We start from the raw sequence: 16,856 nt of genomic DNA, 5'->3' as shown, positions 1-16,856 counted from the left end.
GATGGGGGGAGATGTGTACGTGTGTGTATGTGAGTGTCTGCGTACGCATGTTCTGCAAACAGCCTACTTGGAGCCGGAGCTGCAACGTGGTAGAACTTCTGTCTTATTACTATGGGAAACTTTACCCCTCCTTCCTCTTTCCAGCCACCAGAGCAGACCCCACCCTCTGTGCTGGAAGCCTGAGTGGGTGCTGACACGTAGAGGGAAGGAGGCGAGGCTAAAGATACCCAACCCCTCCTGGGCTCCCTCATTCCCCAGCCCCTCCCAGGACCCCGAAGAAATTGACAAAGAGGGAGTTCCCGCCTTGGCCGAGCTTCCCAGAGCTTCCTGCCTGTTGCCAAGTGAGATCCCACCCCCTTCCCCAAAAGAAAAGGGTGGGACGCCAGGGCCCCCGACCAAGGGACCTCTCTACTCAGTTCCACCTCGCCCCTGCTGGGGCCTCGGGGAGCCCCCAGCTCGGCCCCCGGCCCGCTCCGGCCCCGGCCAAGTTTGTTTTGGCTGTCTGAGCCGAGGCAAAGAGCAGATGGAAAGTCAAACATTAACTCCCAGCTGGGCCGCAGCTCAGCTCCCGCTCTGTCTGGCTCCAAATTTGGGAGGGGAGAGGGGAAAAGAAAGGGAGTGTGTGTGTGTGTGTGCGCGCGCGCCGGTTGGAGGTGGGGGAAGGGCCAGGCTCACTTCCCCTAAAGGAATCTCAGTCTCCCCTTTCCCTCGGCAACCCGCTCCCCCCAGCCCCTCCCCCAGCCCGGGTCGCTCCGCACCCCTCCCCCCAGGGATAGAAACTTTCTTCCTGCTTCCCCGCGCCTGCTCCAGCCTCTCTGGCGGGCGGCTTGGAGCCGTTTGGCCCCGCGCCCAGCCCAGCCGGGCCTCCCCCTCACCCCTCCCCACCACCCCCAGCTAGGACGGGGGCTGGGGCCCCGATCAAGCAAGCTATATCTGCCCAGCACCTGTTCTGCCCTTCCCCATCCCCCCAGCCCGAACTATGGCCCCCGGCCCAGGGCCCCACCCGGGGCCAGAGCCAAGGGCTAGTTTCGGAGAGCAGCCCGAAGGCCCCCTTCCCCCACTCCCCCTAGTGCCTTCCCGCCGCACCTCCCCTTCTCCTTCCCCCTCCTCCCATCCCGATCCGATCCAAACCAACAAATATTTATTAAGCGCCTACTACACATGCCAGGCCCTGAGCTGCAGGCTGGGGGCTGGGGAGGGTGGGTAACAAAAGCGAAACAAAGTCCTTGCCCTCCGGGGGCTTCCATTCTGCTTCGCGCGCGCCCTTTCTCCCGCCCAAGCCTCCTCCTCCTCCTCCCCCGCGGTCCCTTCTTTGGTCTTCCCGCGCCTCCACTCCCGGGGCCGCCCCCCCCATCCCCAGCCCGCCACGAGGGCAGGAAAAGTTTCCGAAGGAAGCCCGCGGCCCCCTCCCCAGCGCCCGGGAAGGCGCGGGGCCCGCCCGAGGGCTGGGAAAGTTTGCGAGCGCGCGGGTCCCGGGCGGCGGGGAGGGGCGGGGTCCGGGGGTCCCGGGGCCGGCGGCGTGGCGGGGCCGGGGGCTGCGTGCAGCGCGGCGCAGGGCATGGCAGGGCAGGGCAGGGCAGAGGAAACAGGGTCTCTGCGCTGCTCCGCTCTGCTCTGCCCGGCGCCGCTCTCCTCCTCCTCCTCCTCCTCCTCCTCCTCCTCCTCTTCCTCCTCCTCCTCCTCCTCGCGGCGCTCCCGCGCCGGCTCCGCTCTTCTCGCTCCCGGGCGGCCTCACGTCGGGGCGCCTCCGGGGCTCCGGCGCTCGCGCTCTCGCTCTCCTGCTCCGAGCCGGGGCCCTGGGGGCGGGCGGGGCTGGGGGGCTGCTCCCCGCCTAACCCAGCCAGAGCTCACCGTGTTCTTCCTGGACACCATTTTATCCAGTTTCTTGGCGATTCTCAGCAGCTCCTCTTCCTGCCCCATGCTGGCGGCGTGTCCCCAGGCTCGCGGGGGCCGGGGAGAGGACTACGATGCGGCCCGGGCCCGGCCAGGGGGTCCTCTGCCTCCGTCGGGCTCCCAGGTGGTGGCCAAGGCTGACAGCTCAGCACCGACACCCAGCAAGGGGGGCGGGGCGAGGGCGGGGCTCCCCGGGCCCATTGGGCTGCCCCGCAGCCGCCGCGGCCCCGGCCCGCCCCCCGGCCTCCGCGAGGAGAGGCTAATTATAGGCTTCAAGGACTAAGGAGGGCAAAGATTGCAGCCTGCCCGGCTGGCCGCGCGGGAGGGGCGGGGAGCAGCCCCGCGCAGACCTTGCCCCGCGCCCCTTCTAGGAAGGTGGGGAGTCGGGGCGGGGGCCGGGGGCTTCGGGCTGGGGAGGAGCCCAGGGTCGCAGACTTGGGGCTGGAAGGAGCCCAGGAGAAAGAGCGTCTGTCCCGAGGTCCATGGCTGCAGGAGCACCGTGCACTTAGAGGGGGGAAAAGTTTCATCTTTATTTTCCTGGAATTGGTTTCCTTTGTAACCCGGTGGATTTGTTTCATGCATCTAAAATTATTCTGAGAAATCCGTGAGCTTCACCACACTGCCTGAGGAGTCCAGGATACACACATACACACCCCTCTGAATCTGGGGGCCCGGGATACACACACACACCTGCCTGATTGTAGGAGTCTTAAGATACACACACAGATTCTAGGGGTCCAGGATACACACACTTCCCTCTGAATCTAGGGTTCCAGGATACGAACACACCCCTGATTGTAGGAGTCCAGGATACAAACACACCTATCATAGGGGCCAAGGACATACACACACAGATTCTAGGGGCCTGGAATACATACAAACCCCTGATTCTAGGGGTCCAAGACACACACACACACACACACACTCTTATTCTAGTCTAACACTCTCATTTTCCAGTTGAAATTGAGATCTAGTGGTGGAGGTAGGATTAGAACCCAGATCCTCCACCTAAATGCATCTCTCTTTCCTAATGCACCTGGCCCCACTCAGTACAATAGTAATTACACCTGTCTGTCTATAGTTCTTTGAAGTCTTTGTACAATCATCCTGTGAGCTGGAGAGTGATGTGTATTTTCATGGAGTGTGAAGCTTTTGTAGGATTTAAAGGTGGAAGGGACCCTGTGGATCTAGTCCACAGTCCCTCTCCTCCATTTTAAGGCATTAGGCACCAGAGGCTATGCCCGAAGTCATGGGAGCTCCTGCTATGCCAGGCCAGCTACCACTGTGTGCAGAAGACCTTTGGGATTACAAAGCATCCTTCCAAACTTTGGGGATGGGGTCCAGGCCTAAGGAGGGGTGGCATGTTAGTGTGGAAGATGGCTGGGATGGGAGTCAGGGGCCCTGGGCTCACTAGCTTTGCCACATGGTACTTGTGTGACCTTAGACAAATCATTTCCCTTGTTTTAGTTTCCTCGTCCGTTAAATGGGAGAGTTGGGCCAGATGACCTCTGTGGAAATGCATGAAATCACAGGAATCAGGGCTGCCTATACACTGCGGGTAGACATGTGCCAAAGTCTGAGTAAATAGGGGACTCCAGAAAGCCCCAGCACCTTGGCAGACCCTGGGGAGGCCCATTCTGCCAATGGTAGTTTGGGATTCCTAAAGGGAAAAAAAGCATGATGTTTCCCTTTATTTAGGCCTTTCTGTCTCCTTAACCTACACAGAACTATGGTAGAATGTTAGAGTTGGAAGGGCTTGGAACATAGATTGTGACAGCCAAAACAGACCTTAGAACTTAGAACATGGAAGGTCAGAGCTGGGAAGGACCTTACAACACAAAATAATAGAGATGGAAAGGCAGTTAGGACCTAGAATGTCAAGAACTGGGAGGGCCCTCAGGACACAGAATGTCAGAGCTGGGAGGGCCCTTAGAACACAGAATATCAAGAGCTAGGGTGGGTCATAGAACACAAAATGTCAGAGCTGGAAGAGAACTTAGACCAGGAGTTCTCAAAGTGTGGTCCTGAGACCCTTTCCTGTGTGGTCACATGATAACACTAAGATGTTTTCATTTCTAACATGGCAAATATGAATAGAACCCACAGAAACAAAAGTTTGACCATTTTTAAGAGTGTAAAGGGGTCGGTCCTGAGACCAGAAATGTTGAGAACCACTGTCTTAGGCAGTAAACTATCAGAGCTGGGAATGACTTTAGACCATTGAATGTTAGCGATGGAGGTGACTTTGCAGACCATCCAGTCTAACTCCCTTACTTACAGATGAGGAAACTGAGTCCAGAAAGAAGACTTTTGCCCTAGATCACACACCCAGGTAAAGTCAGCGACCAGGAATCTCAGCCTTCCGCCTCTCTCTGTCACTGTGAGAAAAGAGGTTTTTCCAAGAAGATGGCACCTTCTAGATATCAACGATGGTAACAAATGAAATTACCACAGTTTACTAAAAACAGCAATAAATCCTTTATTCAAAATTGGTGAAACAAAAAAAATCTGAGATGAACAATGTAAGAAAGTACCCCCAGAGTGCCTCCCAGAACCACGGAGCCAGTCATGTCTGCAAGCGAAACCGGTGCAATGACTCAGGCCCCCACATAGCATCCATGCTCTTCTAACAGCAGGGTGCTGCCCCATCAGGATCCCCTCCTATCTTTTGTTCCCCCTTTCAGGTGAATCTGAATGTTCCCTGAGAATTCCGGGAGATAGGTAAGCCTTTAAGCTCCTATAGGATTTCTCATGGTAGAACACTTTACTCTGGGACAGACTGTGGGGAGAGAGCATATTTGGTGGGGCAAAACCCTGCCAAGATGCTCTTTAATGCATTGCCTCACTGCCCCCAGGGTCACAGAAACCCACAAATATTCCTTCCCTTTCCTTCCTCCTCCCGGGCAAGAGAACTCCTCTGAGCTGCTGAAATCAGAACTGGCTGGAGGGGATAGAGGGGAGACAGGGAAGGGTTACCCACATGTCCCTACTTTCCCTTTCCCCTTTCTTCCTTTCCCTGACCTGAACACTGGGGGAAACATCTTCCTATTTTCTATGATGGGGACAGAACTCTGGCTTTACTTACCCAATCCTGGGTAACCTTCCTATCTGGTAACCCCAACCCTGCCCCCTTTCTCTCTCCTTCACCTTCACTGTCCCATGGCCAAGGTTCAAGGACCAGCCCCAGAGACAGCCCAGCCTGAATAATCTCTGAGCCCAGGTTTCTCCCTTTGGCCTCATGGAAGAGACACAATCCCTGCCTTCTGGACACTGTAAACTTTCCTAGGTAAACTTGAGGGCAGACACTGATACCTCTGTGTAAGGTCCAGCACAAAGAAAGGGGTCAGAAAATGTTTGTTAAATGAATAAATGATGAGGAAAAGATAGCCTGGCCCTTAGAGGAGCACTCCCCTATATTTGATGGGGCAGATATAGTCCTTGTCTTGGGAGAAGGGGGTTGGGGTGGAGAATCATTTTTCAATTCATTAGGTGAGTGTCTGGCAGGGCAAGATCCAAGTCCTATATGATGCTGGGCAAAGAAAAATAGGCAAGACCAGCTTCTCAACTGGGATGGTCATGCTGGCGACAATGTGGAAACAGCAATAGTGACCCAAGCATGGGGGGGGGGGGTCCTGGACCCAGCTGGAAAGTCGACCCCCACCCTTCCCAGTGTCCCCTCCTCAAATCTGAGTGAGTCCTGTGCCAGAAGGTGGTCCGCAGGAGGAAGTCATGACCAAGCAGGCCCCCTGGATCCCTGATCCTCTGAGCTCACCACAGATCCAAGTGCCAGCTAACAATCTGCTTTGCTGGGGATGGTCCAAGCCCAGACCAGGCAGGGTGCTGGGGCGTGGGCTCAGTCTTGTGAAAGTTTCACAGAACTGGCCAAGAGGAGTCCAGCTTTGGAGCCTTCAACTTCAGGGACACCATCCTGGGGAGAGGGAATTTTGATGAACCTTGGTTCCTGCCACCCACCTCCCAAGTCCATTGGTTTCTGATCGTCCCTCTGGGCCCGGAAGCCAGGAGAGTAAGCTGACACCCCGGCCAGCCCCTGCTCTCCCCAATTCACACACATAACCAGGAACCCCTCAGAAAGTTCCAGGAGAATCCCGGTGCATCTCATTTCCGCCAGTAAAACTCCCTTACCCAGTGGCTTACCCAGCTTTGCTCCTCCTGAGCACATGGAGCCATGCTCACTTCTGCCTGGGAGAAGGTGGGAGGGGATCGGGTGTCCTCAATCTGGCTGTCTGTCAAGGACGTGGTTCTTTTTGATTTACCCTGGGGCTGGCTGGGAAGGGGGATCTGTGGATGTGTGGAAGGACAGGAGTCGGTGAGAGTTCCCGGAGCGTACCCTACCCCCTCACCCTCATCAATGGGGAGATGCGTGAAGCCTGTGGATGAAAGAGGCCAGGCCCTCCCATCCTCCGAACTTGTGTCTCCAACCCTGTTGGCACATATCATCAATAGCCACGCCAGAACCTGGATCCCCTTATCCCCAACACTCCCTAGGCCCCTGAGCCCAACTCCAAAACGCTCAAATCCTCAGTCACTCCTGTGCCCTCACCCCACACTCTCAACACCATAACCCCAACTTCAACAATCTATCCTCAGCCCAAAAACAGAATGACAGAATTTAGATTTGGAATGATAGTAACAGCTGACATTTTTTTTTTTTTGGTGAGGCAATCAAGGTTAAGTGACTTGCCCAGGGTCACACAGCTAGTGAGTGTTGTGTGTCTGAGGGCACATTTGAACTCAGGTCCTCCTGACTCCAGGGCTAGGGCTGTAACCACTGCGCCACCTAGCTGCCCCACAGCTGACATTTCTATACTCCTTTAAGGTTTGCATTTCATCCTCATCACAGCCCTGTGAAGTAAGTGCTTATTATCTCTGTCTTACTGATGGGGAAACCAAGGCTCAGTGCCTTTAAATTGCCCAGGAAGTGTCTGAGGCAGATGGAGGGCTTGATGCATCACATCAAGCTGCCTCTGATGGAACAGACCTCATCGGCCACCTAGTTCAATCCACAGCCCCAGAAGCATCCCCACCACATCACCCGCAAGAGATGCCCTCCCTCCCATGGTCGCCCAGTCCACTTGTGGATGGCTCTCATTGTCATGAAGTCAATCAATCCCAGATCTGTCCCATTCTTCGCCCCTAGTTCTGCCCTCCGGGGCCAAAGGGAACAAGCCTAATCCTTCTCCCATGGAGCAACTACCCTTCCGTTACTGGAACACAGCTCTCATATTGCCCGCCAAGTCTCTCTTTTCCTGGAGAAACATCCCCTGTTCCTTCAACAGATACCCTCACATGACGGAGAATCAAAGCACTTCAACACCCCGGTTCCCTTGTGGAAGCTCTCCAGTTTGCCATCACCCCTCCTACGCTGCAGTGCTCAGAACCAGCCTCAAAATGACAGTTTAATCTCAAACTCCAAATTCTCAGCCACTCCAGTCCCTGACTTCACACCCCCAAGAACCTGACTGTGCACTCCCAACATCCCTATCTTCACTCATTCCAATTTCTGACCCATCTCCGCATCCTCATCACCTCCCTACCTTGCTCCCCACAAAAAAGCTTCTCTAGGATTCGTACCGACACAGCTCTTCTGGCCACAGGCCCAGCGGGGAGCTGCCTGACTGCGGGGGTGTCTTCCAGGCCTCGACTGCTTCGGCGATAGGACCGAGTGCTCTCTGAGCTAGAAGATGAGAAGGGTCAGAAGTGATACTGGCAGCCTTCAGGCAGGGCCAGATCCCTTGGGTCACGATGTGGAGGTTGGGGGGTAACAGCAGCCCTGCTTAAGGGGAGGGATGGGGTTCTTAGGGGAGCCTGGCTCATAGCCTGAAGCGAACATTCCCTAGCAGGCTGGGGTGGCCATAGCATTACCCAGGAATTCCTGGTGAAGGCAAACAGGGAGGGAGACAGGTTCTCATCTAGGCGGGGTTGGAGCTGTGCGTGTTCTGTGACACCCCCTCCCCAGACACAAGAGAAGGCCACATGTGGCCCTCCACCTCCTCTTCTCTGGGTCACTGGCCTCACAGTCAGTGAGACTTTAGAGGTCACCTAGTCTAATCCACTCATTTTACAGAGGAGGCCCAGAGAAATGAAGCAAATTTGTCCAAGATATAAAAAGGATAAATAGTGGAAATAGAATTCAGATCTTTAGGCCTCCTCACTCCAAAAGTCTTTCCCAATACAACCCACAACCTTCCCCCTCTCCTTTTTTTAAATAGTATTTTTTCCTCCGGTTACATGTCAAGAAAATTTTTAGCATTCATTTTTACAAGATTTTGACTTCCAAATTTTTCTCCCTCCCTCCCTCCTTTCCCTCTTCTGAAAATGGTAGGCAGTTTGATATAGTTTATACATGTGCTATCATGTAAAAATATTTCCATATTAGTCACAGTTGTGAAAGAAGAAACAGATCAAAAGAATAAAAAAACACGACAAAGAATGAAGTAAGTGAAAAAAATATGCTTCCATCTGCATTCAGAGTCCATCAGTTTTTTATCTGGATGTGGATGGCCTTTTCCTTCGTGAGTCCTTTGTACTTGTCTTGGACTACAGTGTTGCTGAGAAGAGCTAAGTCATTCATAACTGATCATCACATTCTTTCTTTCCTTCTTTCTTTCCTTCCTTCTCTCTCTCTCTCTCTCTCTCTCTCTCTCTCTCTCTCTCTCTCTCTCTCTCTCTCTCTCTCTCTCTCTCTCTTTCTCTCCCAATCAGGGTGGAGTCACTTGCCCAGCTAGACACAGTAAGTGTCTGAGGCTGGATTTGAACTCAATTCCTCCTGACTCCAGAGGGCCTGTCTATCCACTGTGCCACCTGGCTGCTCTAATCTCTGAATCTCTCATACTAGTAGTGTCCATTTCCCAGGACTAGTATGAGGTTCAACAGAGAAAATTGGAAACCTCAAAACACTGTATGAATACCAACGATCAATCTTACAATCTCTGGGGCTCCCCTTGGACCCTGGCTTCTCCAGATCTGTACTGACCACTGACCCACAGCTTAGGGGTAGAGAAAGTTAAGGACTTCCTTCCACCCAGGGGTTTGGACACTGGTGTCCCTTTGGAGCTGGACCTCAGTGGATTATCCAGTCTATTCCTCTGACTCTAGACTGGGTAAATGAGAGTTAAATATTTTTCAGACTAGGCAGTGGAGGCCCAGTGAAATTAATTGCCCAAGGTCACACTGTGAGTAAGTGGGTCCTCACCTACCTGAACCTGACTGGGGGAAGCTGCTCAGGAGAGGAGGCCCCAGAAGGCTCCCAGAGGCTTTCGTCTGAGCAGGCTTCTGCCTGGCCTGGGACCCGGGGACCTGAGGAGCTATAGCTGGTTGGCCGTGCCAGAATGCTTTCTGTGGGGCTGGCGATGCTGGAGGTGGATGGACTGAACACAGGAGGAGACTCCAGGGGTCCAGGGGGCTCTGAACTTGGGCTGAGAACTTCCGGGCCATCTGTAATGATGATGATGATGATGATGATGATGTTTCATCCTTCAGCAAACAGATTCCTGTGACTCAGTAGTAGAATATCTCCCCCTCCCCATGCCCCACTTCCTTTCCTTGCTACCACAAACACCAAATACTCTGGAACTGGCACCGCCAGTCTTGTTTCCAGCCCGGCTCCGGAGTCAGAATCCAGGGAAGCGGTCCCCATGGAGATGCAGCCTGGCAGCTGCTTCTGAGGAAGCTGCACCCATAGCTACCCAAGACCCAGAGAAGACACTAGCTGTATAACCCTGGGCAAGTCACTTCACTGCTATCTGCCTCAGTTTCCTCAACTGTAAAATGGGGATAGTAATAGCACCTACCTCCCAGGGTTATTGTGAGGATCAAATGAGATAATATTTGTTTTGTGTTTTTTTGTGTGTGTTCTTTTTGGCTAGGCAATGGGATTAAGTGACTTGTCCAAGGTCACACAGCTAGTAAGTGTCAAGTGTCTGAGGTCACATTTGAACTCAGGTGCTCCTGACTCCGGGGCTGGTGCTCTATTCACCCAGCCATGTAGGTGCCCCCATGAAATAATACTTGTAAAGTGCTTTAACACAGAGGCCTAAATAGTAGATGCTTAACACATGCTTATTCCTATTCCATCCCCTTTCTTCACATTCTGGTGATATCTATGGACCCTTTCTCAGGATGATGTTTGTTGCCTATACTCGTAACTGAAGGAAATCTTAAAGTTTAGCTAGAGGTGAATCAAACAAACATGTAATTTTGTTCCAATCCAATTTCACATATTATCTGAAATTCATCCAAGGGCCTCCATTTGTTTATGTATACCAGTATACAGACATCTTTTCTCACAGAACTAGTCTAGAGACAGGTACACAGCAGGTACTCAGCAAATACTTAGTAACAAGGGGAAAAAAACCCAAATTGCCCCAAATTGAGAAATTACCAATCCCCTCCCCAGCATTCAGAAGCGTAGTGTTTTGGGAGCAAGGGAAGGTCCATCGTACCTCCACTTCCATGTCCTACTCGACCTTGGGAAGAGGCCCGGGAAGGGCTTTTGACAGGGAGAGGGGGAGGGAGCTCTTCTGTGTGGCTCCTTCTGTTGCTGGCCTGAGTGGGGCCCAGGCTGACGATGGTCTCATAGGTCTTGTTGCTGAAGTCCAGACCTGTACAGCCCCATCGGGGCCTAGCTGGGGCTGGGAGCTTGATGGGGTAGCGCTGGAAGGAAAAGAACCAGGGAGCCAGAGAATGTCGGAGTCAGAGGTGACGAGTGAGAGCATAAACTGTCAGGGACCGGGGGAGGCCCTTAGAACACAGGATGTCAGAGCTGGGAGGGCCCTTAGAATATGGGATGTCAGAGCTGGGAGAGATCTTAGAACACAGAATATCAGAGCTGGGAGGGCCTTTAGAACACAGAATGTCACAGCTGGCAGGGCCCTTAGAACAGAGAATGTCTTACAAATCTCTTCGATCTCCATGATCTTGAACCCTGTGCTTCCCCTCGGAGCCATCTCCTGTCTTTCTTGCTTTTCCTGCCCCCTGCTCTTTCACTCCTCACACTGTTCTTCATTCCCATCGCAATCTCTAGCCTCCACGCCTCCCTCCCCCCACCCCACCAGTGCTGACCTAATTAACCAATTCAACCACGCAAGGCCTTCTACCCTTGAATCCTGTTACCCTTTGTCCTGCTGCCAACGCTCGAGCCTGGGCCAGTCCAGCCACCTGCCTCGTCCATTGCTATTCCTAAGCAACTGGACATGGTTGGAGGAAATCATGAAACCATGCCACTACAAATTCACAGGAGCCAATCTCATTTGGGCCCTCACTGTTAACATGACAGTCTTTTAACTTTCCCGAGACAACTCCATCACATGTATCAGCTGCTTCTAACCTTCTCTCCCTGGAAGCATCCTCAACCGCCCCTCTGGCCTTTTGCTTGACTCAGAAAATGAAGGCGATCCATTGTGGGCACCCTCTACCCTTCCCTATTCCAAACCTAAGAACCTCTGCAAGCCTTCACCTGTCCTCTCTCTTGCTCTTTCACCAAGACTAACCCTTCCCTTGTATACTTGAGCCATTCCCCTTCCTTATCGGTTCCCTCCATGGATCTCCATATGGTCTGTTTTTCCAGGCCTGTCACCCTCCCAGCCCCTTTTCTGCATGTGCTCTATTTGCCTATATACTTCTTAATATCTGACATCTAACCAAATATATTTAGGCATCGATAATATACACTCTCTGTGTCCATGATCTACTGTCTAAAAACACGCTGAGGTTGCCTCTCCCACTCCCCCCAATCCTTGAAGAACTTTCACATGACTCTCCCATGCCCTCAGGCTATCATCCTATATCTTGCCTTCCTCTGGATGCTAAATTCCTAGGAACAGATGACCACGTCCACGGTGTCCCCTTCCTCTTTGACCCCTTGCAATCCGGTTTTGATCCCATCACTGGGTTTGAACCAGGGCAGTGAATGATCTCTTAAGTGTTAAGCAAAGTAGACTTTACTCATCCTCATTCTCCTTGGCCTCTCTGGAGCTTCTGGGATGGTCAGCCACTTCCTCCTAGTTATTCTGTTCTCCTTTTGGTTCCAGGACAGGGCTCTCTCATGGTTCTTCATCAACTCATCTGATCAGTCCTTTATTATCTTTTTTAAAAAACTGGATCATCATTCATCTCTTGCCCACCCCATCCTTGCTCTTCTTCTTTTCTCTCACTAGACTTATTCCCTCAGTGATCTCATCTGTTTGAGAATCAAAGAACCACAGAATCCGAGAATCAGAAGGGACCTCATTGGCCACTGAGCCTGACCCACATCCAAAAAGGAATTCCTACTATAACATACCTGACTAGTAGTAATCTGGACTCTTCCTGAAGACCTCTAATGACAGGAAGCTCATTCCTGCCTCCAGAAAGCCTAGTCTACTTCAGGACAGCTCAAATTATGAGGAAGTTTCTTCTTCATATTAGGACAATTATCCCTTCCACATCAAGGGGGTGAGGGACTCAGTGCCCCTGTGATCTGGAAAATCCACGTAAAATTTTTTGTCCCTTTGTACCAGAGAAGAAGTCTGAATTTTTTATTTTATGGGGTGTTTCCACTACCTTATTGTAAAATTTGGGTTAAGTATTTGGTCAAAGGTCTCTGTCTTCTGCTGGCCTTCAAGGGTGTCCTCTATGGCTTCCACAAAACTCCCCCAAAATTCCCATTTAATTTCTTATGTCTGACTGGCAATATATCAAAACCATAACGGGGAAAGTCTCAATGTGGCAGGGATAACTACGATTTTGTCTCTTTGCCACGTTCACTTCTCTCCTGAATCCGTTGGTTGCCTCGATTTTCATCCTTCATGGGCTCTCTGTTGCATTCGACACTGCTGACCACTCTCTCTGCCTGCCTACTCTTTTCTCTCTGGCTGTTCTGTCCTGGTTCTCTCCTTACCTGTCTGACCACCCCTTCTCAATCGCCTTTGCTGGCTCATTGTCTATATCACTCCCCCTAATTGTGGGTTTTTCAAAAGGTTCCATCCTGGGTCCTCTTCTCTTCTATTTATACAATCAGTGTCAGTGATCTCATTAGCTCCCATGCATTTATTTCATTATAATCTCTATGCAGATGACTTACAGACTTATTTAGCTATGGTCTCGTCCTGGAGTTTCAGGTGTGCCTATTGACCATTTCAAACTGGATGTCCCTAAGACATGTTCAGAAACCATTATCTTTCCCCTCAATCCTGCTCTCAATTAAACTTTCTTATTTCTGTTGAAGGCACCATCTTTCTTTTGGCTTCCTAGATCTGTAACCTCATTATTATCCTCAACTTCTCAATGTTCCTCAGTTGCCAAATCTTGTCTTTTCTATCTCTGCAATATTTCTCCCATCAGATTCCTCTCTACTCACATAGCTATCACCATAATTAAGGCTCACATCCTCTCTTGCCTCTTAATTGGCCTCCCTACCTCCAGTCTCTCTGCCTTCCAGTTCAGCCTCCTGACAGGTGCCAAAATGATTTTCCAAAAGCACAGAACACAACACATCATTCCCCCGATCAATAAACACTAGTGACTCCCTATTGCCTCTAGGATCCAATAAATACTCCTCTGCTCTTCTTTTAAAGACCTTCACAATGTGGCCCCAATTCATCTCTTCAGCTTCACTGGAAATTATTTCCTCTCCCACACTCCATGATTCAGCCACAATGGCCTTCTTTCTGTTCCTAACACACATCACTTCATCTCCTCTGTCTACGACTTTATACTGGTTGTCACTCTGATCTGGAATGTATTCCCTTCTTACCTCTTCTTCCTAGCATCTTTCAATTCCTTCCAGGTTCAGCCTGAACACCCCATTCTCCACGAAGCCTTCCCTGATCCTACCTCTCACTTCATCCCCCTCCTCTTTGGGGACACCCTATGCACGAGCCCAACAACAAAAAAAACCTTGTGTTTATTTTGTATTTTACTCTATAGGTTTATGTAACCAGGAGTTACACAGGGCACCCACAAAACTTTCCTTCCTAAGTCTGGCTGACCTTCATGCTTTGTTCCCTTTGGGGATGAGAAACCCCTGGCTGCTTCTGGCTGGCCCTAAGTGTGAGAGCCCTGAGTAGGGTTTGGTGTTCTGACATAAGGAAGCATCTCCTTACTAGCCATAGAACAGGAAGGTCATAGGAACAGGATGCTCCAGAGCTGCAAGGACCTTCGAGGTCATCAAGTCCAACCCCCTTATTTTATAGATGAGGAGATGTAGGCACAGAGAGGTGACCTGCCCAGATTCCTATACAAATAAGTGCCTGAGGTTGGATTTTAACCTGTCTTCCTGACTCCAAGTTGAGATCTCTATGCACTGTGCCACCAAGCTATCATAAAAAGCCAATGACTCAGTAGACCTTTAAAAAAGGGAATGACCTCACCCGTGTTGCTCTTCTTCCTTGGCAAATAGCTCTCCCATGAGGGGTGGGAGGAGGGGCTGTCTTCCCCTCCCCTCCCTCTTTGATCCCAGCAGAAATAGCCAAGGGCTGAGCACATGACAGCTACACTCCATCAGCTACCTAGACAAGCCTGAGCTAGGGTTGGGGTGGCTTCTTCTGTATTTCTTCTTTCCTGATCACACATGAAGCTCAGAATCAATTCCAAGGTGTACAAGATTTAGGCATGGCCTTGTGAATTCAAAAGATTTCGAGATACTGAGTCCTTTGTTTGGAGAGGACTGGAGGCAAGTTTAGGAGTCTCCAGCAACTACTTTGGGTGCTTTTGGAGCAGCTGAACCCCAAGAAGAGGATGAGCCCAAGCTCTGACTGGCTACCATTGACCATCTACCAAGAAGAAGACGGGACAGAAATGTAAAATGCCTACCTAGTCAGTAATTCTGAAAAATGTCTTATTGTTTAAATGAGGTTTGGGCAGCTGGATGGTGTAATGGATCATGGAGTCGGGAGGACCTGAGTTCAAATCTGACCTCAGGCACTTACTAGCTGTGTGACCCTGGGCAAGTCACTTCACATTGTTTGCCTCAGTTTCCTCATCTGTAAAATGAGCTGGAGAAGGAAATGGCAAACCACTCTGGTATCTTGGCCAAGAAAACCTCAAATGGGATCCGGAAGAATCAGACACAACTAATCAACTAAACGACAACAATCAGTAATCCTGGAAAATGCCTTCTTGTTTAATGGAAGTTTAAGTGTCAGCCTCCTGGGAGGGTACTCTAGAAGTTATTACTACCACCTGTTCAAATGTGTGAGGGTAGATATTTTGTGTTTAGTGTTTCTTTTGCACGTAAAAAATAAATATCTGTCCCATACCTGATTTGTGTTGTACAACGAATACCTTTCTACTTCTTCCTCTGGGGAGACCCTGGATTGCCAAAACCTCAACTTTAAGTAAGTCATCTCAGGCTACAAAGATGGTTGGGAGGATGATTGAACAAGGTGAACGACGTGAGTAAAAAGATAACCTAATCCCTCTCATTGGAGGCCAGGCTCCCCTAGAAGTAAAATGGGTCTGAAAGTGGGTATGAATGTGTGCAGAGTGGATGCTCCCTTCTCTTAGTGGGGAAAGGGGTAGGGCAGCACCTACTGAGCCCAGCAGAGGGACCCTTGTGCAGTGGAGAGAGTGTTGGCATGCAGTCGGGAAGACCTGAGTTCAAATCTGGCATCAGACACTGTGTAACCCTGTGCAAGTCACTTCACCTCTGTTTGCCTTAGTTTCCCCAACTGTAAAAAAGCACCTCCCTTGCAGGGTTTTTGTGAGGATCAAAGACATGATATTTTTAAAAGCAGTTGGTGCTTAATAAATGCTTGTTCCCTTCCCCTTCCACAGATCTTCACACGGCCCTTTGGGATCCTGGATGCCCTTCTCTCCAGCTTACCAATATCCTTTTGTTTTTGTTTTTGCTTTTTGCTGAGGCAATCGGGGTTAAGTGACTTGCCCAGGGTCACCCAATATCCTTCTTAAACTGTGGTTCCCAGAACTTAGAAGACTCCAGACATGCCCTGATGAGGGCAGAGTATTTGATGGGTTTAAGCATCCCTCATCCCCAATATCTAATCAGTCAATTCCTGTCAATTCTACCCAGGCAACAAATCTCTCCTCCTTCCCCTTCTCTCTTCTCACACAGCTGCTGCTTTTGAGACATCTCTTCCTCTTTTGCCTACATGAGGCTGTCAAACACCAATAGACAAGGGGACCACCAAACTGCAATAAGGATCCCATTTTTTTTTATTAATACACTAACATATTAAAATCAGAAGAAACTCCATTTTCATCTGGTTCTGGCTGCACTCAGGAGCCTTCTGGGCCATGTATGGCTCCCCATGTGGCTTCCCAAGTTGGACTGTGTCTCAGACTATCGCAAGAGTCTCCTAATTGACCCCCACAATTCCCATCTTTCTGTTTTCCAGTCTATCTTTCACATAACTGCAAAAATAACATTCCTAAAGCACCTACCCTCACCGGCTCAAGAAACTTTCACGGTTCTCTCTGCCTGGATGCTAAAAATAAAAAGTCCACGCCCTGGCATTTAAAGCCCTCGCCATCTGGCTGCAACCTCTAGACTCGGTGCGATCTGCCCTCCTTTCTCTTTTCAACACCATGACCCCGACCCTCTCCTGCTTCCTGGCTTGAGGGGTGATTTCTGAGCCCATCATCTTTGGCCGAAGGTCAGGAGAAATGGAAGGAGGGTATAGAAGGAGGAAAGAATAAGCCATAAAGAAAGATGACTAGGGGAGGGGGAGAGAGGCTTTGGGAGAAGAGAAAAGGGCATGGAGATCACCACTGGGAAGAAGAGACAATCTGAGGTCTCAATTCATACAGCCAGACCCACGAAAGCCTTTCTCATAGAGAAGGAGTTCATGCTCACCAAGATTAAAAGGATAACCATGAAAAAAGACAGCAAGAGAACAGGTCTGATGCACAGTTCTTTAGTTGGGTCGCTGTCTGATGGTGGACAACTTAAGCCATCTAATCTAGGGGAGCCCTCATAGTCATAATAGGCCAAAGGCTCCTCTCTC

The 16,856-nt window shown here is 50.7% G+C and overlaps 2 protein-coding genes and 1 long non-coding RNA gene across 6 annotated transcripts in view; 1 reads left to right on the top strand and 2 right to left on the bottom strand.

Annotated features, from left to right (window-relative positions):
• The window catches only part of TCEA3 (transcription elongation factor A3), a 37,246-nt gene extending 35,184 nt beyond the window's left edge, over positions 1 to 2,062 (bottom strand). For 2 of the 4 annotated variants that reach the window (XR_013482520.1, XR_013482521.1), the window contains exon 1: positions 1,852 to 2,062. Coding sequence is in view for 1 of the 4 variants with exons in the window: in XM_078145606.1 (XP_078001732.1) it covers positions 1,852 to 1,920 (69 nt within the window). In the remaining 3 variants the exon portion in view is untranslated. The remainder of the gene's footprint in view (positions 1 to 1,851) is intronic. The other 2 variants (XR_013482522.1, XM_078145606.1) reach the window with 2 other exon arrangements.
• Positions 209 to 15,153, top strand: LOC144454201 (uncharacterized). Its single transcript, XR_013482523.1, has 2 exons — positions 209 to 341; positions 4,174 to 15,153. It is a non-coding gene; the product is annotated as an uncharacterized LOC144454201 (long non-coding RNA).
• ASAP3 (ArfGAP with SH3 domain, ankyrin repeat and PH domain 3) overlaps positions 4,348 to 16,856 on the bottom strand; it is a 69,079-nt gene continuing 56,570 nt past the window's right edge. The window contains 5 exon segments of the mRNA XM_020983059.2: positions 4,348 to 5,821; positions 6,049 to 6,192; positions 7,486 to 7,588; positions 9,111 to 9,348; positions 10,356 to 10,566. Of these exon segments, the coding sequence (XP_020838718.1) occupies positions 5,747 to 5,821; positions 6,049 to 6,192; positions 7,486 to 7,588; positions 9,111 to 9,348; positions 10,356 to 10,566 (771 nt within the window). The 3' untranslated portion in view covers positions 4,348 to 5,746.

Source organism: Phascolarctos cinereus, unplaced genomic scaffold (assembly GCF_003287225.1).
Source record: "Phascolarctos cinereus isolate Bilbo 61053 unplaced genomic scaffold, phaCin_HiC Scaffold_726;HRSCAF=1367, whole genome shotgun sequence".
Taxonomy (NCBI): Eukaryota; Metazoa; Chordata; class Mammalia; order Diprotodontia; family Phascolarctidae; genus Phascolarctos; species Phascolarctos cinereus.
Note: the sequence above shows the minus strand (reverse complement) of the source record. Positions and strands in the feature narration are given on the sequence as shown.